At 49.0% G+C, this 24,445-nt stretch overlaps 2 protein-coding genes, 1 non-coding gene and 1 pseudogene across 3 annotated transcripts; 2 read left to right on the top strand and 2 right to left on the bottom strand.

The window, feature by feature from the left end:
* Positions 1-1,875, top strand: LOC149371029 (solute carrier family 22 member 7-like). The gene has a single exon (XM_089584458.1). The coding sequence runs from the start codon at positions 1-3 to the stop codon at positions 1,732-1,734; it is 1,734 nt and encodes a 577-aa protein (XP_089440584.1). The 3' UTR covers positions 1,735-1,875.
* Positions 1,876-6,504: 4,629 nt separating this feature from the next.
* Positions 6,505-7,970, bottom strand: LOC149371028 (uncharacterized; annotated as a pseudogene).
* Positions 7,971-12,981: 5,011 nt separating this feature from the next.
* LOC149371027 (organic anion transporter 3-like) lies at positions 12,982-13,701 on the top strand. The gene has a single exon (XM_089579115.1). The coding sequence runs from the start codon at positions 12,982-12,984 to the stop codon at positions 13,699-13,701; it is 720 nt and encodes a 239-aa protein (XP_089435241.1).
* A 4,459-nt stretch (positions 13,702-18,160) lies between these two features.
* On the bottom strand, positions 18,161-18,242 carry TRNAL-AAG (transfer RNA leucine (anticodon AAG)). The gene has a single exon. It is a non-coding gene; the product is annotated as a tRNA-Leu (tRNA).
* Positions 18,243-24,445: the final 6,203 nt, after the last annotated feature.

Genomic DNA, 24,445 nt, shown 5'->3' with positions numbered 1-24,445 from the left:
ATGTTACCGATCCTTCCGCAGAAGCTGGCCCAGGTCGACCTGGTGACCAGCGAGTGCTTCGACTGCCGAGACATGTTCGGCCACGGTAGATTCCAGCACCGCCTTTTCATTCTCACGATGGTGTCCGTGTGTGCTATGCACTGCCACACACTCGTCTTCCGCCTCATCTCCGGCGACGTCGACCACTGGTGCAAGCAGCCGCAGGGCGAAGCGATGATGTCTGCTGCCTCCTGGAGGAATGCGGCGATCCCTATTGACCCCGATGGACGTTTCAGCCGGTGCACCGTCTACAAACATCCGGACGACCCCAACGACACAAGCGTTATGGGCTGCCACCACTGGGACTACGACCCGGAGCGGGAGAGGAGCACCATCGTGAGCCGCTGGGACCTGGTGTGCGACAGGCAACCGCTCCTCGCTGTGGCGCAGGCCGTCTACTTTCTGGGCTCGCTGATATCCATGAGCGGCGTCGGACTCGTTGCGGACCGCTTCGGTCGACTGCCCGTGCTCCTCTCGACGGTCGCAGTCCTGCAGCTGGCCACACTGGGCGGTTGTTTTGCAGCCTCTTACAGCATGTACGTCCTTTCAAGGTTCCTCAACTCTGGCTGCGTCGCGACTGTCACGGTGCTCTCCTCCACTCTGTTGTTTGAGGCGTCGACTCACCGGCGCCGGAGTGTGCACCTATTCGTCGCCATGTCCGCGGGCATACTCATAGCGCAAGGGTGGTTCGGCGTTGCGTGGCTTCTGCGACAGCTGCGACAGGTCAACTGGATTGTTCTGCAGATCTTCATGCTCCTGCCGACAGTCCTCGCGCTGTACGCGTTCGCCGCAGCATACGAGTCGGCGCGTTGGTGCGTTGCCAACAAGGACATGGCCAGCGCCGAAATGATCATGGTCATCGCGGCCAAGAAGAACAACTTCCCGCTAATAACCACTGCCTACATGCTGGAGAGGCTTAATGAGGAGGTTGCCCTGAGTGATGCACGCCTCATGGTCACTGGAGGAGACGTCGCAGGAGCACGTGAGGTGCGGCGCCGGGCGTTGGTGATGTTCTGCTCGAGTTTCGCTGTAACCTTCACAATGTTCACAATACAGCTTCTCGAGACGGAGACATCATCCGGAACAAACTCCGTGTTCCAGTGGGCGCCCATTGGCGTGAACCTCGTGGGGTTCGCGTTGCTCGTCGTGGCGGTCAGGATGATCACCGCCCCGCACTTGCTGGTCGCAATGCTAGGCGCCCTAGGCGGCACCTCCTGCTTGATCAGTCTGGCGTTCGCATGGAAACACGACCTAATAACCAGCGTGTTGTTTCTCTTAGCCAAGCCACTCGTACATGGTTGCGAAGTCATCATATTCACGACTGCCATGAATGTGGGTGGCGCTGCTGTACGCTGCGTGACCGTGTGTTGGCTCTTCAGCTTCGGCTGTTTGGGAGGCGCCTGTGCTGCTGTTTTGTTCGCAATACTAGACGTGGGACACGGAGACGTGCTCTTCGCTCTCGCCGGGACGGCGCTGTTCGCGATGACGATTGCACAGCTCAGACTGCCGCCAAAGTACGACGTCCTGATAATAAGCAGCACAGCTCCTGCCATCAAAAACATAGGGGGCGTGGAATTCATGAAGCACACGCTCGATACGCCGAGCTACAGGAAGGAAAGCCGCAGCAAGTCCCGTACGAGCTCTCTGTCATCGAGAGGCCCAGGCTCGGAGTTTAATACTACGGACAGCTATTGATGCCAGGGCTGTGTCTGATTTAACCGTGCATCTTGTGTGTTGTTTGCAAACCTCCCCGAGACTTTGTTGCCTTAATATCATCACAGGAAAACTTTTCCTTTCAATTCTTTCATGCTCTGACTGTTGACTTTATCGTCTTATCGCTTACGTGCGTGATGAAGAACACGGCTCTGTGTATTTTTATTTGAATCAGTGTTTTCATGGTATCGTATGACGCCTCGACTCATGAGAATGTTAGGAGTTAATATGAAACGTCACATAACGTACTTAGTAATCCGTTTGACTTCCATGCCAACTGCATTATAATGTGTTTTGCCTCAAAAGTGACGTGTCAGCTTAAACCTACACCCAAATGTAGTTTATAGTTTGCAGCCAGTAGGACGCATCGTCAATCGAAACCTAGCACTTCGCAGACTGTCCCAGCGAGTGAAGTCATTGTGCCTCAGGAAACGCGTAACCACAGAATGTGCTTGCAGTTTGAAAGTATATCCGAAGTTTTTCGTATTGCTATAGAATTTTCAACAAAAATATAAATGAGCAAAACTCATTTCTTCCCCATTCAGTTCGCAGGGTAAGAAGCCGAACCTGGCTAACCAATGTCGATTTGTGGTGTCACATCTGATTCTCTGGTTATAGTCAATTTTACCTTTTTCACTCACTCGAATATTTGCACTGATTTATAGTACGGCGAATGTGCGCGTCAGACACGCAGCCAGTATAGGTTCTTTCGGGAGGGGCGCAAGGCCTGGCGTTAGGGAACCTTTGAAATATTAAAAGCTTTTCAAGAATATGCCTATCTATGAATCACCAAAGGCCCCAAGTTGCCTGTCTGTGCACCTGCCTGCAGACCTATCTACTAATCTACATTGATATAGCCCGCAAGACACGGCGTTATCTGCAAAATTGCCCAGCGACGTACAAACAGTCAACGAAATGCAATTCTACTCTGGCCAATAAACTCTAGTGAGAACTAACAATGCAGTTCATTGTCGAAAAAAGTCTAAAGAACTCAAAATGAAATGTTCAGCCTTATCGCGAGCGCAAACGGTTTCTTTCTCGCGACTCATCGCGTTGTTTCGAGAGAGAAGAAAAAAAAAACATCATCTACTAAAAATTCACATCTGCGCACCATACACTAAAGTTTTGCAGCTTCTTGCTAACTTGAAACTCCGTCGGCGCCAGATGCGAACTGCTGCTGCTGCAGATGTGACTGTTGTGGTTGCTCCGTGTGCCAAGAAGCCAAACGAATGCGTGGGAACAGCGGCACTGAAGAGCATCGAAGATGTGTGAATTCTCATACCCGTTGATAATGTTCTTCATATGTCTATAGAGCGGCAGTTATCCCAAGTCTTCACATGCTGAGCATAAACTGCTCAGGGGCAGCCCGCTGACCGGACGGCTTCTCCATTACTCTAAGGCTGTGCAACCCGTACAAGCAGTTTGAAATTAACATGTTAGAAGCAGTCCAGAAAAAAGCTGTGCGCTTTATATGTAATCGTTATGATCGCGATTTCTCACCCTCTTCTACACTTCTTTCATTGAATTTAACCACGCTCTCCGCCCGTCGCCACACTGAATCACTAAAATTCTTACATTGTATCGTCAATTCCTCGGTAAGGCTCTCGATAACCACTACATTAACTTTGCACCATTATTATCTACAAGAAGTCATCACGAGCTAAATTTGATACAGTATTATGCGCGTACTAATTTGTTCAAATTCAGTTTTTTTCCCCGCTCAATAGAAGCCTGGAATTCTCTACCTGGGTCCATTCGTTCATGTCCAGTTCAAAGTTTTATAACTGCCATCGAAGACGCATAATAGCTGAATATTCCTACCGTGTCGTTAACAGTTCCTTTCTTGTTTTGATACTTTTTTTTGTGTGTGATTTGAACTTTATTGTAGTTGCTCACTTTTTAAATTTTGTTGTATTTTGTTACCTTTGTTGTGTATTTTGTATTTTGTGTTTTCCCCCTCTCCTTCCATAGCGCAATAATTGTGCTGCAGTATGTATAAATAAAATAAATAAATAAATAAATAAATAAATAAATTCTGGATGCCGCACAGAAGGAGAAAAATATGTTTGACCAGAAATTTGTTGTTTATCGCGATGCTCTCAGCCTAGGTTTATGCATCAATTCTGACGGCATTAAATATTTCCCACAGACTCCACAGACTTCTTTAGCAACAGGCGTTACGGCGAGGCAGAGCTGGTTAGGGTTGCAGGTTGGTGCTCAACCATTCGATTGACCTCATGTCCAAAGAAAAAAAATTGCTTTTATACCCGAACTAGTACTGAAAAGCAAATCCTTTGATGTCACATGAAGCACGTTACAAAGAATCGTGAAATAAACATGAAGCACGTTACAAAGAATCGTGTTTAATGCCTTGGCCATATTTGGTGACATCTGAGGGAAATACCTGTAAATACCTAAGATATACAGGACGGCGCGTCTGTTGCGTGTGTGCATTTATGTGAGACGGAAATTTACGACGAATACCATGCCCATTCTTTCCTGTGGATAAATTTATTCATTCGTTCTTTCCGAAAACACGCGTGGAGTCCTCGACAGTAACACACACTGCTGTTGTAATCTTCGCGAATGTACTGAAACTTTCAACTGAATTAGTAAGGCATCCAAGATAGTTGCTTTCTGGTAAATTTCTGCTTGAAATTGCTTTTCGTTCATCCAGGACTCTGAAAGACATATGACTATTCTTGTAGCGGCGGGTGCCGCCCAAGTACACGAACTGCTAGCAACCAAACAAATCCCGCTTTATTGCCACATACAGTCATATATATACACATAGCGACACTGGTGCCTCTAGCGGCAGGTGATTCCCAAAACGGAACCGAAACCACATATACAACATATTCCCTTCCTTATAAAAAGAACAGCTACATGGGTTAGTGATTTAGTAGTGTTAGTACGTTAGTGCTCTTTTACAGAAGTATATTTACAGTAACAGCAATGTGCTTGTCTTATGCACTTCATACAAAAATATAAAACAAAAAGAGGAAAACAAGATACAACTCCATTTATGTCCATATTTCACAACGTCAGCAAACTCAACACTCGTGCAGATTGTGACAGGTTCATGTTCACTGCAAAACGTGTCTTGCTGTACTTAGTGTCCATAGCGGTCTGGAGGTCGTCTATTCCTTGATGGCTGTACCCTACGCTGAGGTCCCGATGCTTCTGAGAAACCACTGGCGGCAGGCGAAGTCTCTTCCGGCTCACAGCCGGTCACTGGTGGCATAGGCGGCTGCTTCGCAGCAGCCACAGCTGAAGTTCCGGTTGGCGCTTCTGAAACGGGTCTCTCCAAGGTAGGCGGTGAGCTGCTTTCCCTAGCGGTGTCATTTGTATCACTCCTTTCCCCCCACCCACAGAGAGATGCAGAAGCTCGTGGCATCCTTGACAACTTTGAAGCGTTCCATGTTTTTCCATCATCAAGTTGGAAAGACGATTGCCCCTGCTTTCTTATCACTTTTCTTGGGCGGCTAAAGGCCAGGTCACCTTTAAAAGCAGTTGTCGGTTTGCGTACTCGTACAAGGTCGCCAACATCCACTTTGGTTTCCCTTGCGGCCCTGCGAGCGTCTGTGTATAGTTTACTGGATAGCTGTTTTTGCTTCACCCGTTCGCGTAGGCGGTGGAGCTCTGAACTAGGGTCGGTTGCAAATATTGCTGACGGATACCCAACGACATCGAGCCGAGTCCTTGGCAGACGTCCATGCAGGAGAAGTGCTGGGGCAACTGCAGTTGTGGCATGCGGCGTGCAACGGTAAATGCCCAAGTATTCTGTTACCGTTTGGCGTAAGGGACGCTGCTCGAGTGTAGCCACTTGAACAAAGCTTTTAAAAACTCTGTTGAACCGTTCTACCTGTCCGTTTGCTTGCGGGTAGTATACGGATGAATGCCGCAAGCGGATGCCGCGATCCTGCAGAAAAGCTTGGAACTCTCGAGATGAAAACTGTGGCCCGTTATCGCAAACAATTTCCTCAGGGTAACCTTCACGTGCGAACACTGACAGCAAGAAGCCTGTTACTGTGCGTGTTGTGGCTTGGTTGCAAAAGTATACTTCGGGCCACTTAGAAAAGTAGTCGACCAGCGTGATCGCATATCGACAATCGTGTGGTGCTCTCTCAAATGGGCCAACAATGTCCATGCCGAGCTTTAGCCACGGTTCCTTTGGTAAGGGGACCGGGTTCAATGGTGCAGCCATAACCTCCGTGCTCTTGTCCGCTGCCTGGCATATACTACACGTTTGAATAGCTAGCTCGACTTGCCTGTCCATGGCTGGCCACCAAAATTTTTCTCGCAGACGTGCTTTCGTTCGTACAATTCCAGGGTGAGCCTCATGAGCAGCGGTAATTATCTGCGCTGTAAGTGATGCGGGAACCACAAGGCGTTCGCCACGCAAAATCAAATTGTCCACCACTGACAGTTCATCGCGAAGCTTGAAGAAAGGTTGAAGCTCACCCGGCAGAGATTTTTGCGCAGGCCAGGACAATTCAATGTAGGCCTTGATTCGTTGCAGTGTGCTGTCTTCCGACTGGGCCTGTTCGAACTCTTCCCTGGTAATGCAAGAAGATATAAGGGCAACTGATACAGTTTCATCTGGTAAAGTCTCTTCTTCCTGAGGAGGTGACGCAGGGAGACGTGAGAGCGCATCTGCTACTCCAAACTCGCCAACTAATTCCTTTGGGAGGTTAATATCCTGCACGGCTTTCGTCAGGTCAGGGCGCTGTTCCCTTCGAGAATTAGAAGTTAGCGTCGTTTCAAGGCATTGAAGAGATGACCCATCAATCTGTAGACCGAGGGCCTTGATGGCATCGATACCCAAGAGTGAGGTGCCTTGTTCAACGACGTAGAAAAGAAGGCTTGTTGTGCTAGGTTTGTACGTAACGTCAGCGAAGAAACAGCCACGAACCGGAATTGGCTGTTTTGAATAGTCCAGTAACCGAACAGTCGGGGCCAAAAGTACTTGGCCTTCAAAATACTGCTTAAAAAGATCGTGTGCAACAATGGAAACTGACGACCCAGAATCTACAAGGAAAGTTATGTCCGCACGGCCAATCGAAACTGTGACGTGAACAGCGGAGCGAGCGGCCGACGTCACAGCCAGAACGCTCAAAACTTCCTCGCTCGGAGAATCTTGGCTGTCTACCTCACGCACCGGAGCGGAGCCTCGTTTCTGGCAAACATAGCGGAAGTGACCCATGACACCGCAATGGTGACAACGCTTGCTTTTGGCTGGACAGCGAACTGATGCTGCATTGTGCTGGGATGAACCGCAGCGGTAACAATGAGACTGGCGGTTGTGCGCCCGCTTCGAGCTCTCGTCGGATTCTGGTGTACGCGTAGGCGTATTTCCACGAGTATTTATGCGTCCAACATCTACAGAAGGAAATTCTTGCAGATCATTGTACGCCTGCTCAAACTGCCTTGCCAGTAGTACTGCTCTAGCGAACGAGAGAGACGATCCTTCAAGCAGAAGACGCTCGCGTAAGCTTCGAGACGAAATACCCGCAACGAACTGGTCACGCAGCGAATCTTCTTCGACAGGAAAAGAGCATGTAGCAGAAAGCTCCCGCAATGCTGTGATGTACTCATTCACTGATTCACCAGCTTGCTGAACTCGCCTACTGAAACGATGCCGTTCGGCAACAACATTGCTTGTTGCCGAAAAATGAGCGTGCAGAGCGGTAACTGCGATATCGTACGACGATACTTCAGGCCTTGTGTCGCCTGTGCCCTTGCTATCTTCCGACGCTTTATCAGTAGCAGTTTGCTCACCGAGCTTGGCGTTGTCCAACGATGGAAGTGGTAATGTGTAAAATATGCGCTGACCTTCTACGCCGAGGCTGTGAAGAAGTAGTGCTTTGCGACGATCCGGCGTGCAGTCAGAGGCCCCCGAAGCAAGCAGGTAGTTCTCGAAGATGCGGAACCATTGCGGCCACGCAACAGCAGGCCGACCAGGCACAGGCAGGAACGGGGGCGGCGGCGCGATTCCAGTAATGCTCATGGCGCCGGAAAGCAAGCGGCGAAAGTCACGCCCCCCGAAATGATCCCGTCCTCGTCGCCAATGTTGTAGCGGCGGGTGCCGCCCAAGTACACGAACTGCTAGCAACCAAACAAATCCCGCTTTATTGCCACATACAGTCATATATATACACATAGCGACACTGGTGCCTCTAGCGGCAGGTGATTCCCAAAACGGAACCGAAACCACATATACAACAACTATGGCACCTCTTTCTCTCTTTTTCCCTCCCTCCCCTTACGGCGCTGTTCAGGTGTCCGCCGAGACACGTGAGACAGATACTGTGCCATTTCTTTTCCTCAAAAACCAATTTACCACAGCCAAGTGCACTGTGTGCAACCAAAGTTGAGATGCGGGCGTCACTCAGGAGCCTTCTCCGGTTCCCGCACGAAAATACCTTGCCTGATTTTCTATAGTATACAGAGGACCCAAATTATGCCTTTGTGGCAAGTGTGCGAAATAAAGAAAAAGAATACTCCACCTACCAGCGACGGCAAGTGGCGTTGACTAATGATTAAGAATAAAATAGCTCAGCCAACAGCATGCTTAAATGAAAAATAGACAGCCTTCCGACGTGCTAAAAAGGAAGATTACGGGAGTTTTTCCTTCTCCGCATTGCTAGGAAAGAGGCAACTGAGACTCACAAGCCCCACCAATCACCTTCAGTAAAGCCATCAATAGCTTCTATTGCTATCGCATTGCCAATGTATAGTGTAAATAGGTGCTCCCGTGAATTATTTTGCAGGCGGATGGAGTCAGCTAATAGGCATGCAAGCGATGTATCACGGCGCCGCGTGTCACTTACTTTTCGAGGTCTCGTTGAGGGGCAGTACGAAAGCGAGATAAGAGGTAAATTAATCAAAGTTCAGGATGTTCTCAGTGGCGCGACTTGAGCTTTATCACAGCGAAAGGTCCTTGTCTGTACATTACACGCATGACGAATCGCTCACCGGGCGCGGGAGTTGCCGGCCCGAGGAGGGGGGCCAGCTTAGGCAGCTTTGCACGCCATGCATGAAACGGTGCGCGTTCGGCTTGTAACTGCCTTTGGTCAGATGGTTTCGACGTATCTTAGCTAGCTGGCGCACGCCACGTCTGACTAGCTCATGCCGATAAGCATAGAAAGGTGCCGTGGAAAGCACGACGGGTGCGCGTAAAAAATGCTCGCTTTTCTCGCTAGGCTGGGCGTTAATGCGCTGCGATCGGCACAGCGAACTTCACGAGCGCTGCTTGTTGGGGCGCCACTGAAAGCCATCATGCGATGGGTTCTTTTGGTTGAAACCAGGCTACAGCGCTGAGTGTCGGCCTGTTGAAGTCACCGAAGGTTCCCTCGCAAACCTTCCGAAGGTTCCCTGGCAAGACTACGCGATGCTACTCGCCATTTGACAGCCAGATATGAAAGTGAACGTTTAAAATACACACACTACCCGCGCTCATGAATATTGCCAGGGTTAATTGTTACTAGTGCACTGCACGGGCTCGGGCCGGCCCGAAAGCCCGGTCCCGGGCCGTGCTCGGGCTTAAAGCTGTGGACCCGAGCCGGGCTTGGGTCCGTACAGAAACGGCTGGTGTCCGACTATTCATTCACTATTGCAGATTGAAGTACACAACTGCGGCATTGGAGCAGCGACACGGATGAGCTATGGGTTATTGCGCGCTCGGGGAAAAAGCTAAGCTTTATTCATTGACTTATTTATTTCCTTATTTCCACGCCGCGGTGGCTTAGTGGTCAAGGCGCTTGATTACTGAGCCGGGGAACCAGGGTTTACTCCTAGTCTCGGCGGCCGCATTTCCATTTAGGCGGCAAGCGTGACAGCCATGCACTTTGTAGTATCACTGCTCGTTGAAGAAACCCAGGTGGTCGAAATTATCCGGAGCCCTCTGCTTCGATGTCTCTCACAGCCTGACCTTCCTTGGGCCCTTAAGCCCCCAAAACATAGCTTTTATTTTATAGCTTTATTTTTCTCATGTGAGAAAATTCACAAACTAAAGCGCGTTTGGTTTTCTTTTTGATCAGCTGACCGAAACATCTCGTAAATGAACTAGCCACAAAAGCTCGCGAGAGTTTGAACATCTCATCTCATAACCACATCTATCCCTCCTCGCTTCTTCAGCCTAGTTGTCATGACAAGTGTTTTGCCCTGTAAGTTATCACGTGGTTCGCGCGTTATCTTCTGCTCCACCAGTAAGAGTAAAATTCAACCGGTCTTAAATGGCCATTGATCGTTCGTCATCCCAAAACATACCTACGAGTATACACTATGAGAAATGCATTCTGGAAGAACATATTTGTTTAGGACGCTTATAGTCTTCAAAACACACACCGTGAAATGCTCAAGCCTTTTAGCTTTTCGTTTTTGCCGAACGGCGACCAGTTCAGTATCACGGCTGCTTGATGCAAAGCGCAAAGCGAGGCCCGGCCCGTTTCACAGTAACGCTAGCGGTATACTGCCACGGCCTTTTGATGCAAAGCGCAAAGCGAGGCGCTTTGAGGCGCTTTGCGCTTTGCATCAAAAGGCCGTGGCAGTATACCGCTAGCGTTACTGTGAAACGGGCCGGGCCCGGGCTGGGCTTCACTCCGGGATTCACGGGCCGGGCCGAGCTCACTAGAGCGATAATTTAGCGGGCCTGGGCCGGGCTCGGGCTTCAGGTCTCGGGCCCGGGCCGGGCTTGGGCCACAGACTGAGGCCCATGCAGTGCTCTAGTTGTTACTTCTGTTGTAAAAAACTCTGTCATGGCAGGTATCTTGACGCTTAATTTCACTCCATCCACTACTAGTGAGCGACCTTCAACGCGTCGCAACAATAGTTAGAACGAAAAAAGAAACCCAGGTGGATATTAATCATTATCAAAAACGACGTTGCAACATGTAAGGACAATTATAATGGCCTCTATGTATTGCATCATATTTCAGCAAATAACTTACTGAAAATCCTCAATAGATGGCATCCAAAGGCCTAGATTCTCACACGTTAATTAACAGCTGCTAAAAAATATGCTCGATTACGCATCCTGGTGCTCACTGGGACAAGCTCATTCAAATAAAATGTTCCGCAGTTTATTCGTCACTGTATCGCACATACCAGAAATGAAATGCGTGCGCGAACTTTCGTGGGGAGATTTATTTACTGTGGGAAATTGAGAGCAGAACCGGTTCTGCTCTCAATTTCCCACTTTTATGTTATTCTGGTGCATGTTTCTGTAAATAAGTGTCGGTACATGGCATTTTCTTACCTCTGTCTTACCTCGGGTGTGCAGGAGACCTAAACTTTCTGAGAGAACGCATGTATGTGCTGCAACAAGTGGTAATGAAGAACAGCAGCATCGGAGGACACCTTCAGCAATAATAGGGCCGGAAAATTTCTGTGGTTGTCAGCCATAAAATTAGAGAGACACTTAAGGTCTACCTTAACGATATGGTCGGATAGAGTTAATGGTTGTTTAAAACTTTCTAAATTCGTGCGTGTTTCTAATTACACACCCTCTTTACATACATCAGTAGATACCAGACCACCTGAAACACCAGAAAACACAAGGTCTCGCTTTAGCCACGTCGAACCAACGTACAGTCTTGGTCAAAAGTCCTAAGGGCCGTTTCACATGCTGCGACTAGAACGAAAATAGTCGGCCTAGTCAGTGACGCCGCAGTTGCGATTTTCGCGCAGTGCTTTCACATGCAACGAGCACCCAGCGAGTTCGGTCGGAGGGACACGCAAGGTTGCTCGATGTTCGCATAGGCAACCCACGATTAAACGCGACAGAAACGTTGCACGGAATGTGTTGATGATGTTATGACCAGCGTGTTTTTAGATGCAAGGCAATATTTCGGGTGTTTTGATTACAATAAACAGTTTTGCTTACGCCGCGGCAACAGCTCCCACGTGACATCACGTCCCGTGCCGTCTCGGCGCTGCCCATTGGTCAGTAGCAGAGCGAACACACCGACGCTGCGACTGAATTCCAACCGGACGGAACTTGGTCGCAGGCCGTCTGCCGACAGAATTCGCAGCGTCGCAGGCGAGAATCGCATGCATGTGAAACGGCTCTAAGACCACAGCGCTCACCTGCAACAAAATGAATGCCCCTAGAATGCTCTGTGTAGCGGATCATTCAAAACACAAGTCATACATGAAACTTCTCTACGTCCAGAAGAAACCTTCTGCTTTCATTTCAAGGTCCTTCGGTCTTTAATAGTGCCGCAATGGCTCTATTATGGGGCTGAAGCGAAAAGCCTTTGACCTTAAGACTTTTGACCAAAACTGTACCTCAATTTCCTAGAGGTAGCATGTCTGACTCGCAACCCAAGGGCCGTGAGTTCGATTCACAACTAATCACCGCAATTTTCTGTTCAGGGTATTTAAATTATATTGTATCTTAGAATGAGAGTTAAGTCATGCTTCGGCCGCACAGCCTGTCTTTAATTCGAGTTATTCCTTTTCATTCGAGATCTCAACGTGTGACAACAGAACTATATCGACGAGCCCTGAATCAGGCTTAATATTGTTGTCGAGGCATTACCAACAGCGTGATTCTGCCGCAGCATATTTGAAGCTGACATTTGATACACCGTGACAAAGAGGCGTCCGCAGAAAAACAATATCAGGTTCCGAGCTTAAAAGAAAAAAGCAGAGGAAGCTACAGCATGAAAAACATTGGTTTTTAACCGAACCTTTAGGCGGCTCTCTAGCAAAAACCTTATGTGTTCTTACCCTTCGGGTTATAGAACTGTGTAGGCAACATGAATGGTTTGGTACTCATGTGTTAGCACTGAAATCTGATTTTTGTTTTAATATAAGTTAGTAGCACAATAGTGCCATAGAGGCAGAGGCAACCATGCGAGCATGCGGTTGTCTTGAAGCAAGAAGAAAGAAGACAGCCTAGCCCAGGAATCTCGAGCAATTTTTACTGAGGGAGAAGAAGAAGAATCTCGAACAGTAGTGTTCAAGCCAAAATCTTCTTTGTTATTTCAATTCAAATATTCTTCTGTAGTTTTTCAGGAATACATTTTTCAAAATTCACGTTTAATCCTATGAAAATTTTCTTATGTATACCACTACACCTTGGCCAATCCCCCCACGTGGGTATGTGTCATTATAAAGAGGTGAAGAAGAAGAAGAAGAAGAGGAACCTCGGTCATTGTTCCTCTTCTTCTTCTTCATGGGGAGAAGAAGAACAGTGACCGAGGTTAAACTGTTACAGCAAGGATGCTGCCGATCCTACCCCAGAAGCTGGCCCAGGTCGACCTGGTGACGAGCGAGTGCTTCGACTGCGGCGACATGTTCGGCCAAGGTAGATTCCAGCACTGGCTCTTCATCCTCACGATGGTGTCCGTGTGTGCGATGCACTGCCACGCACTCGTCTTCCGTCTCATCTCCGGCGACGTCGACCACTGGTGCAAGCAACCACAGGGCGAAGCGATGATGTCTGCTGCCTCCTGGAGGAATGCGGCGATCCCTATTGACTCCAATGGAGGTTTCAGCCAGTGCACCGTCTACAAACACCCGGGCGACCCTAACGACACAAGTGTTGTGGGCTGCGACGAGTGGGACTACGACCCGGAGCGGGAGAGGAGCACCATCGTGAGCGGCTGGGACCTGGTGTGCAACAGGCAACCGCTTCTTGCTCTGACGCAGGTCGTCTACATTGCGGGCTCGCTGCTTTTCATGAGCGGCGTCGGACTCCTTGCGGACCGCTTCGGGCGACTGCCCGTGCTCCTCTGGTCGGTGGTGATCCTGCTGCTGGCAACACTGGGCGGTTGTTTCGCTCTGACGTTCCGCACGTTCGTCCTCTCGAGATTCCTCAACTCTGGCTGCGTCGCGACGGTCACGGTGCTCTCCGCCACGCTGCTGTTTGAGGCATCGACTCATAGGCACCGGAGTCATGTCCGCGTCGCCATGTCGCCATGTCCGCGGGCATGCTCGTAGCCGAAGGGTGGTTCGCCGTTGCGTGGCTTCTGCGACAGCTGCGACAGGTCAACTGGATTGTTCTGCAGGTCTTCATGCTCCTGCCGACAGTCCTCGCGCAGTACGCGTTCACCGCAGCATACGAGTCGGCGCGTTGGTACGTTGCCAACAAGGACATCACCAGCGCCGAAATGATTATGCTCTGTGCGGCTAAGAAGAACAACTTCCCGCAGACCACCACGGCTAGCGTGCTGGGAATGCTCAAAGAGGAGAATGCGCTCAGTGAGGCACGCTTCAAGGTTATTGGAGGGCACGTCTCCGGGGCGCGTGATCTGCGGGACTACGTGCTGGTGGTGTACAGCTCCAGTTTTGCTATTACGTTCACACTGTTCTCAGTAGTGCTGTTCGAGGCCGAGGTATCATCCCTAACAAACTCTTGGTCCCAGTGGTCGTCCATTTGCGGAATGTTTGTCGGCTTCGCGCTGCTTACCATTGCGCTGAGGATGATAACCGCGCTGCCCTTGCTATTCTTCGTCTTAGGCGCTCTTGGCGGCACCACCGGCTTGATAAGTCTGACTTTAGCATTTAAATATGACCTCCTAACCTCTGTGTTGTTCCTTGTAGCCAAGCCGCTCGTATACGCTAACGACGTGATCATATTCACGACTGTCATGAGTCTGGGTGGTGCTGCTGTCCGCTGCGTGACGATATGCTGGCTCTTCGGCTTCGGCCGTTTGGGAGGCGCCTGCGTTACTTTCTTGTTCGCGATGCAAAACTTGGGACATAGAGACCTGCTTTTCGCTCTCGCTGGGACGGCGCTTTTCGCGATGCTGCTTGCACAGCTCAGACTCCCGCCGAAGCACGAAGTCATGATAGTGAGCAGCGCAGCTCCCACTACCAAAAACATTGGCGGAGTCGATTTCATGAAGCACACACTCGATACGCAAATGAGTTATAGGAAGGAAAGCCGCCGCATGTCCCGTGCGAGTGCTTTGTCATCAAGAGGGCTAGGCTTGAAGGTTAACACCACGGACACTTATTGATTCGAGGGATGTGCCTGATTTAGCCGTGTATATTGTGTTTGCAGTTTGCAAACGTCCTCAACCCTTCGTTGTGCTTAAATCGTAACGGAAAAAACTTTTCACTTATTTTAAACACCGACTAGTCACTTTATCGTCTTAGTACTCATGCGTGTGAAGTTACACACGAATCTGTATAGCTTTTATCTCACCCATTGTACCCTGGTCCCTTGTTACGCTGCTACTTGTGATCTTGTGGCGAGCTGATATGAAACGTTATGCAACATATATAGTAAAGTTTCCGACTTCAGTGCCAACTGTATTAACGTACTCTCCCTCGAAAGTGCTGAGTAAGGTGAAACCTGCACCCCAAAGGTAGTTCGTTGGTGGAATTAGTTCGGCGCATTTTACAACGAAATGTACAATTGCTCATAATTTTCCACGGAATACATTACTATTGCTCCTCAAGGGAAATGCAACCACGCAGCGTGCAAGCAATTTTAAAGAAAATTTATAGCTAACCATAAAAAAAATCAGAAACCAACAGCCACAGAAACCAAGGAGCACATGGGATTTTTTAATTAATTTATTTTTTGTGGTGTTGATCAAGCAAGAATATTACTGAATTTGTTATCGCTTAAAGCTAATTGATTAGAAAAGCAGAAGAAAAAACAACCACATGCCACCGGTGGGATCCGAACCCACGACCTCCGAATTACGCGTCCGGTGCTCTACCTCTGAGCTACGGCGACGGCTGTCAAACCTTCTGCTTTCGGGGGTATTTATGTTTACAAATAACCTAACCTTGAGAGTGTTCATCAGCGCCACCCACGTTCGTAAGCGGCGGACGTGGAACGTCCTGAGTTACCGCTGGTGTGACGTAGAACGCCATCGAACGGCGAGCGTTGAAGCTGTGTGAGAACCCTCTTATGCTTCCTATGGCGTCAAGGCTACCAGAACCGAGGCCCTCGCTAAGCAATTAAGCAAACAAGGGAAGGGGAATGAGGGGCTCGTTATAAATATGAGAGAAACCAACAGCCACAGAAACCAAGGAGCACATGGGATTTTTTAATTAATTTATTTTTTTGTGGTGTTGATCAAGTAAGAATATTACTGAATATGTCATCGCTTAAAGCTAATTGATTAGAAATGCAGAAGAAAAAACAACCGCATGCCGCCGGTGGGATCCGAACCCACGACCTCCGAATTACGCGTCCGGTGCTCTACCTCTGAGCTACGGAAAATGTGGTTTTGCGAAATTCAGTGCTGTTTGTCACCATCGACATCACAGGGCAAGTAAACTAACCTTGCGGGCCAATTTGGAATTTGCTATCGCATATGATCTTTCTGGTATGATCAATTCGTCGTTACTGGCGTCTGTACACGTGTTATAAGTAGGGAAGGTTTACTGTCATAATTGGTTTAATGCACCTACTATCATTGCTTTTAATTAAGAGCCACTTGCGGGCAGTAGACAGTGGCGGATTGGTGGAGAGAGAGACGAACCACTAATAAATAGAAAGTAATAATGTTTTCAGAGGGTGATTGGCCTCTTGTTACAAAGGCCAACTTTGACCGTAATGCCCCGCGTACGACGGATGAGCAAGAGATGGCATCTGCGGAGTGCGGGCGCATTCCCAGACGTTGTGGTAGAGTGTCGGGGTACCTGTGCAAAAAGTGCTTGTTGGAGGGGTGTCTTTGGGGTGACGGCCATATCGGTTTTCACGCGACGGGAATGTCCCCGTCTGTACCTGCCGACATATTACGGCTTCCTCTCTTGAAGCGTACAGTGAGCGGGGGGGGGGGGGGGGGGGGGGGAGGAGCTGCCTTGTTTGAAGCACCTACACGCTCCTTTATTAAGGATTATAATGGGAGCGGTGCTAGCGTGAAGTTCAGACGTTCAGACACAATATTTCGTGCTTGGCAATGCGAAATAACCAGCCATTTTATTTCACTACGTAGAACAAAAAGTTTCGCTTCGTTGCCAAAAACGTTCTAGAGGAGTATAATGACCTTACTTGCCCTCCACTTTTTCAAACTGTAGCTTTCTCTCAATTGCCAACATAAGTTGTAGCGAAGAATTTGGAGCGTGCAGAAAGACGTTGGCGCCGCAATGCGGTCCCCAGCAAAGGTACCTGGAGTGACCCATCCGGCGTAGAAAGCAGTGTGGGCATTGCAAGTCGCATATATTAAGCGTCGGCGGTCTCTAACTTGAATATTCGACTATCGTTTCTGAATCTGTTTCTCTCTGCCAGATCCTCTAAATGCAACGTTGGTTTTAATACCAGCGATATATCGCTTTATATGGAGAGTGCGGCGCATAAAACGAGTATTCGCTGACATGTTTAGTACTTTCATGCTTATGATCGCTGTACGACTGCTAATGGCAGAATTTTTAACCCCTGTATGGGCCGACGGATAAGAACGGCTGCCAGCGAAGTATTCGAAAGTTTGTAGTGCTCTATTAGCAGGTAGCAATCGTTAACACATGCGGAGTTGCCTTCGTCTGCTAAAATATTTCCGCCATTCTACAATCAGTACCGATGATCATGCCTTCAGTAGTTCACAACATTTTTGGCGCAAAAAGCTGTAGAGACCACGATGGCTGGAAATGCATGTCTAACAAATGCGCAGCGTATCTCGCACAAATGAAACCACTTCACATTAGTGCGTGTTTAAACCAAGTGCCACCTGTGAAAGCGTTTGTTGATCTGAGCACATCATTGCAATAGGGACATGTGTTAGAGAACTAGGAGCTTGTAATACAATATGCAACATGACGATTTATGGACTTCCCACTGGTCGTAGGATTGCCCGGTCAGACTACACTAGTCTAAAAGTTTTAGGAGTCGCAAATATATGCAGTTAAAACAGCATTTTACTAACTCATTTTTAAGCACAATCGTGTATCTGCGGCAGATAGAACACGTCTTGTTCCAGCAGATGTTCGCTAGTCGCATTTCAGTAGTATGAAGCCTTTTGTTTTGCAGCCGCACACACGGCACACTTTCAGACAATACTCAAGGCATTCTTCCAGTGCTAGCACTCGCGTGGACTCAGGTAGGTCTTCATAAGGAGAATTGCTTACATACCTGGCGTGTGTGAGAACATGCTTCTATACGTTCACACTCACCTGTCACAGACACCGTCGCTTTACCACATTGCAACGCAAGCTCGCGCTGTGTTCCCAAAAGTCGAAAACATGCTTACTTCCGCATAGCTTTGGTCGTTCATATGCACTGACATAGCGGAATATCCGGTGCAGCTGATGCTTCGAAAACCAACGGTGCTTGCTAACATCGGGTGCCATAAAAATACAGCTGCCAGCTGCAGACTGCAGGCAAACATTCATTTTAACGCCGGTGCTGACGTTGGCGCCCTCTTTAGGCGTTGCACGGTACCAACTGGCCTCGGTTCCCCTCCTTCCCTCGACATCACAAAATAATAAAACACTAAAACTTTGGCAGCGGTGGGATTCGAACCCACGCCCCCGAAGAGACTGGTGCCTTAAACCAGCGCCTTAGACCGCTCGGCCACGCTACCGACGAGCACTTCCCGTTTGCGGCGCGCATTACGAACGTTGGCTGCCCGCCTGAACTCTATACGTGACCTATTTTTTTCTCTGCTCTGCAACACGCTCAAGCGCCCGCTGTTTTTCCGCTCTTAAGTTAGGTCTCATGTTCAGCAGAAAATCCGGCGTCGTCGTCGTGGGCGTTGTGAGCTAAAAATACCCGTAGAGGAACCTAGTAGGATGGATGGATGGATGGATAGGAGCGCCCCCTTTGAAACGGGGTGGTGGCAATTGCCACCATGCTCAGCTTTTCTTTCTTTATTATTTTTTTGTTTACTGTGTTGGCAATTCTCATTAAGAATCGCCATCATCTTTACCTACAGTTTCCTACAATTCTAACCTTATGCAACATCTCTGCTTTTCAGCCACCAATCCTCCAATCGCTTTTTGCTAACTTCCACTGCAGATTTATTTACATGACCATTGTAATCTTTAAACCCTAGGGCCTCAGGAAGAGTGACTGCTCCTGCATCGACATCCGGATGGATACCATCACATTTGATCATGAGGTGTTCAATTGTTTCCACAGATCTACCACACACTGCACATGTGTCATCATCTTCGTCAAATTTCTTTTAGAGCGCAGCTCTTTGGCGTCCGTTCCTGGGTTTCGCGTCGTCGTCGGCGTCGGCCTCGTAACCAGCTCCGCCCCCCTTTCATCCCCCCAGCGCTAGCAGCGACCGACTGATAACGACCGACTGATACCGCTGGATGCCGCTGACGCCGCTAGAGAGACAAGATAACGTGACTGCATAGAACACCGTCGCCGCCATGCAGAAAGAGGAGGAAAGGGTCCCCCCCCCCCCCCGTTCTTGTGTGGCGGATAGGGTGCTCTTCAGTTGCCGACGCGCCGGTTATTTCACGTAGGCCCCGGCACGTCGACGAATACGTGACCACCTTCCCACGGCTAGACCTGGTTCTTAGCGCTGCGGAAGCGAGGGTATCATATTGTTTGTGTCGGCATCGGTGGCGTTGCCCTGAAACCAACTCCGCAGCTGGGGTTGACTCACTATTGTTGCGACCCGGGTAGCATGGCCGGTGACCGGTTATTGGACGAGGAGTATGGGAGACTGGGTTTAGAGGAAGGTAACGAAAACTTTATACACTTATTTACATTATTTACAAAGCAGGACTGAGAATGGCTCTCAGTGGAAGGGGAACGTCTTCGTCAACCGTAGTCGACTGGAGCTAGAAGGCTTCTCTTGGCCACACTCACGGCCGAGTTAAATATCGTCCGGTTTCCCCAGATCCCTGGCTGGGGAATAATGGTCGACGAACACTGTCCAATCCGATGGACCGAAGGGGACGTTCTTGTTACCGCCCACGGCTGGGCAGGTGCGAGCTTTTCCACTCTCTCTCGCAGCGGGGTCGATGAGAGGGGGAGTTGCCGCCTCATCCAGCCCTGCGGGAAAGGAATCTCCCGAAGTCCTCCAGCAGGTGAATAAACTTGCTTCCCCGCCGATTTCCCAGAACGCGAGTCGGGGCCACAGAATTCTTCAATTATCCGCCAGCGTGACCGGCGCCGGCCCGTAGCCTCCTCTGTGGTCGCCCGGACAATACCTCCGATCAAGGAATTTCGCTGGGGTTACTGCTGACAATGGCCCCTGGCATTCTTGCTACACTAATCCGCTGAGGCTCGGAGGGGCATTCCAAGCATCCCACTTCCCATGGTCGTCGCGGGGTTGTCGGCCTCGTTGATTATTCATGGTTGCTACTGGTCTGGCCCACGTGGCTAGAAGTACGGTCACGACACTATCGAAAAGGTGAAACAGCTTATTTGCTGCGCTCAAATTTCGCATTAGGAAGTAACGTAATCGTCGGTAATTTTTTTTGCAGCTGCGCGTTCTAAGACACCCTGACCTAGCTTCAAAAAGTAGGGCACTGCCACTTGAGTTATCATAGAAAAATTATTTCCTGATCTGCCTTTCCAGAATCGATATAGTTCTACACTATGTTTCTTTTTCATTGAATTCATCCAATTTTTAACTTTCGCGTTTTTGACCTGTCGTTTAATGCTCTTACATGCCGCGCCCCCTCCCGGAACCTAGGTAGTCACCTATAGGTCACGTGACCTTGTGCAATCATCACAACCTACCCACCGTATTGTGAGCAAACGGTGCACTGTGCAAGTTACAATTAAATTAATGGCAAGTCGCGAAAGGTTGCTCGGGAAGAGCAACCTAGGTCGCAAAACCCACACCGGTGGCAGCACCTGCCATCGCAGGGCAGTGGCGCATCGCTTAACAGCTGCACCACTGCGCCAGGGAGGGGTATGAAGGTTCCCAGGGATCTATGAATCCAAAGTCGGGAATTATCGATTCCATCATACTCTTCAGGCGGAGCTTAAGTGCCCCCTCCTATTTTTTGTTGGTTTATTTCGAGCTGTTAAAAAGGACAAACGTGCATTAATTTCATCGCTGGACTGTCCTGAAACATTTTCAACGCAGCAGGGGACCGCCATAAGGCTAACAGATCGCGGAATTAAATTTATTGGGATATTGGGGAAAAATGCCTCTATGTCGTCTGTCACGCAACACGTGGGCTACCGTAAGACAGGCTGCCGCGTATAAACTTGAATTAATACCCCGGTTGACAATGGTTTATAACTGCGGTACTAATATTTTCTACAAATGTTGTGTTTAATTCATCGGATTACTACTGTTTTCTTCTCGAAGTTGAAGCATCAGGCTTCTCCTGTTTTGGAGGACTTGAAACGACTATAAATTGCCAGGAAACCATCAAAGACGTTGCATATTTTAATCCTCGCTCATTGCCACCTGGCTGTTAGTGCTACAGTTGGCTCAGTGTTAGCTGGATCCTTTCGTATTTGACGCCTCCACTCCTCCTCACTGGCGCGAAACTCCGGGTCTTCACGTAGTCGTCCCTCGAGCTATTTTGAATGGCTTCCTGGTTTCGTTCTCTTATTGTTCTGACATTTTCAATGTCTTCAGGTACATACGCGCGTGCATACAACACGCACGTGCATACAACACGCACGCACACACGCACTCACACACACGCACTCACACACACGCACTCACACACACGCAAACGCGAGCATTGCAGTCATTTACAATTTTTTATTTCACTGAAGTGTCAGCATGTCTGACCAACGTATTCTTTCGGGATTCTTTCTTACCTACTCCCTGTGACCTCGAGGGCTTTGCATTTAAAGATAATTTCTTTCTTGTGAAACAGCGCAACGGCACAAGGCCAGAGGAAAAGAAAGGACGATACACAGCGCTGACTAACAGAATGTTTATTCAGTAAGCCATGCTTATAAAGGCACCAGCGACACTGAAAATACAGAAAAAAATAGAGAAACAGATAAAAAAATTACCGACGATTACATTACTTCCTAATGCGAAATTTGAGCGCAGCAAATAAGCTGTTTCACCTTTTCGATAGATTGAGGCAAAGAAATCGAGCAACACATGTATGCGCTATCACAGAATTTTTTTTTATTTTTCACACGTATTCCTTTAACAAAGACTCCACTAACAGTTCTTGACAGTCATGAAGGAAGCTTTGTGGTCGGAGAAATAGACTGATATATGTTCGACTTGGTACACCAATGCTTGATTCTCAAAGACGAGATCTATACAAGTGCCTCGCGAGGTTGTCACAGCCGTGGGACGCGTTACGAGCGAGAGGAACGGGATGTTCTCCCGCATAAGTGAATAGCGGGGTTGGAGGGGCAGGCCCACACCATGTGATAGGTGTCAGAAGACACTGCACTACAGTGTCTTCCCCAACCCAACCCGGGAGGACTGGGAGGCGACCCTGCTCGGCTGCCACGACTTACAGTCCCAACAAGCCTTAGTCGGGCGCGCCCGGGCGGCGGCAACCGCCACTGGGGTCCCATACTAGGGACCTCCACCTAGTGTTTGTAAGGATCGGTCCCTTACGGGCTGATCCAAACATACCTCCAGTTCATTCGAAATAAATGTTTTCACCACCACCACCACCCGCATAAGTGTTAGGAAATTGCTGTTTGTCTTTATGTCAACATTAAAGTCCCCCACTACTAACATCGGTGTGGATCGATGGACGGTTAATGCGAGTTGCAGGAAATGCACGACGTCTTTCGTGAGTGCGGTAGGGGCGAAGTAGGCAGCTACTACCAGCAAGCCGTTGGGCAACTTTACGGCGCACAGTTCGCCAACTTCATGTGACGTGCCAAACATTTCGACTGGTATTGCAGAGAGACCTGTGCGCAAGTAGATAGCGACTTCCGCCGCTCTGTTGTGGTCTCTGCGAGCACCACAGCAGTATAGGAAATGTATGATTTCGAGAGGCTCTTCGGGATCCATCCAGGTTTCAGCAAAGCAAAGTACGGAGGAATGGCGCAGAATGTGATCGTGGTGTACGTCCTTGGCATGTGCGGCAAGGGAGCGTACGTTAAGAATGTGGTTGTGAATGATGAATCAAGTGCTGCCAGCGAATGACGCGTCCATTGGCTGTCTGCGTGTGTTACTGATGTGTGGTTAACATGTTAAGCTTGGCCTGTAAGAGTGGAACGCGACAGCGTCTTGCAACGCTGCCAGGGAGTCCACAGAACGCCATCGCCAATTCGGCTGTACGCCTTGCTGGACGGTAAAATTATTTTTTGAGGAAAGGAAATGTATCTCTCTCGCATATCTGGGTGGACACCTGCACCTCGCCGTAAGAGAAAGGGGTGAAGATGGGAGTGAACGAAGACGCCGTATTAGCTAGACGCGCCTTTGTTCATTCCAAACCATTCAGCTGGCATTACGGAGTGGCTAGCGTGGTCGTATTGCATTCCGGAGACCCTGGTTCGATTCCCCAACTCGACCAATTTCGTTCTCGGTTTTATTGATTTATGCGGTCTAACTAGAAAGGTTAATTAGGCTATTTCATATTTATATTATTGTATTTCTATCCATCGTGTTCTGTCATTAACCTGTCAATTGTTGGAACTGTCTAGGATGTTCGACACAATGTATATGAAACGAGCAACGTCTTACTGAGTGGATCTGTTGCATTCGGTTCGCAGCCTTCGGGCTGCGGCCGTGTATCTGTATTTTTCAGCCAGCGTCCGTGCCGGCGGACGCGGTTGTTGCGACGCGCGTCTTTACTCTGTCTTTTACTCTGTCCTCTTATCTTTCACCTGCCTTCTATCTGCACGTGGCAGCGGTGGTGGCTCGGCTTGAGCCAGTTGGCAGGCCCGTGCACTTTCCTTTTCATTCTTCTCTCAGTCGCAACCAACCAACCTTACTGAGTGGTTATGAGTATCTGACCTCGCTTCGGCGAGCGCGGCTTCGGCCGCTTATCTGATTTTTTCAGCAGCGTCCGCTCCGGCGGACGCAGTTGTTGCTGCGACGCGCGTCTTTTCTTGCCTTTTTCTCTTTCCTCTGATCTCTTACCTCTCCTCTATCTGCACGTTGGCAGCGGTGGTGGCTTGGCTAGAGCCAGTAGCAGGCCCGTGCAATTTCCTTTTCATCCTTCTCTCAGTCACAACAACAACAACAACAACTTACTGAGTGGGGAAGTGCGTGGTGGTGGAGGAAACGCGGCTTCGTACTTATCTGTTTTTTTCAGCAGCGTCTTTTTCCGCGGACGCTGTTGTCGCTGCGGCGCGCGTCTTTTCTTTTCTTCTGACCTCTTCATTCTCCTCTATATTAATTAGGCTAATTGATTAATTAAGCAATTAACTAAACTCAGTCCAACTTAGTTGCAGCATCACTATACGATCCCTTTGATTGGTTGCATGGTTACTAGCCAAAGTACAATTGGCCCCATTTGAAATTCGCGCACTGTGACGTCACGAGCATTTCGACCAATTGAAAAGCGTGACATTGGGGGCGGAGCTGGTTACGAGGCCGACGCCGACGCGAAACCCAGGAACGGACGCCAAAGAGCTGCGCTCTAAAATATTTTCATCCAGAAATATATAATTCACTGAAATAGCCTAAACTTATCTGTACCCATTCCGAAGGCATTAAATAGTTCCCACAGACCCCAAGAGACTTCCCGTGTGGGTTAGGCAGCGGCACAGCGCAAGAGGTTTTCTGGCAGCTGCTCACCCGTTGGATTAGACACGTGCACAAATAAAAAACATTGCTTTTATAACTGAGAGAGAGAGAGAGAGAGAGAGAAAACTTTATTTACAGAGGAATTCGGGGCACGCCCCAGGGTCCCCGCACGACCCCAC

This window comes from Amblyomma mixtum, chromosome 1 (assembly GCF_055824585.1).
Source record: "Amblyomma mixtum isolate Tamu chromosome 1, ASM5582458v1, whole genome shotgun sequence".
NCBI lineage: Eukaryota > Metazoa > Arthropoda > Arachnida > Ixodida > Ixodidae > Amblyomma > Amblyomma mixtum.
Note: the sequence above shows the minus strand (reverse complement) of the source record. Positions and strands in the feature narration are given on the sequence as shown.

Excerpts from the sequence above, each read along its gene's own strand:
- LOC149371029 (XM_089584458.1), top strand. The coding sequence starts at position 1 with ATGTTACCGATCCTTCCGCAGAAGCTGGCCCAGGTCGACCTGGTGACC.
- LOC149371027 (XM_089579115.1), top strand. The coding sequence starts at position 12,982 with ATGCTGCCGATCCTACCCCAGAAGCTGGCCCAGGTCGACCTGGTGACG.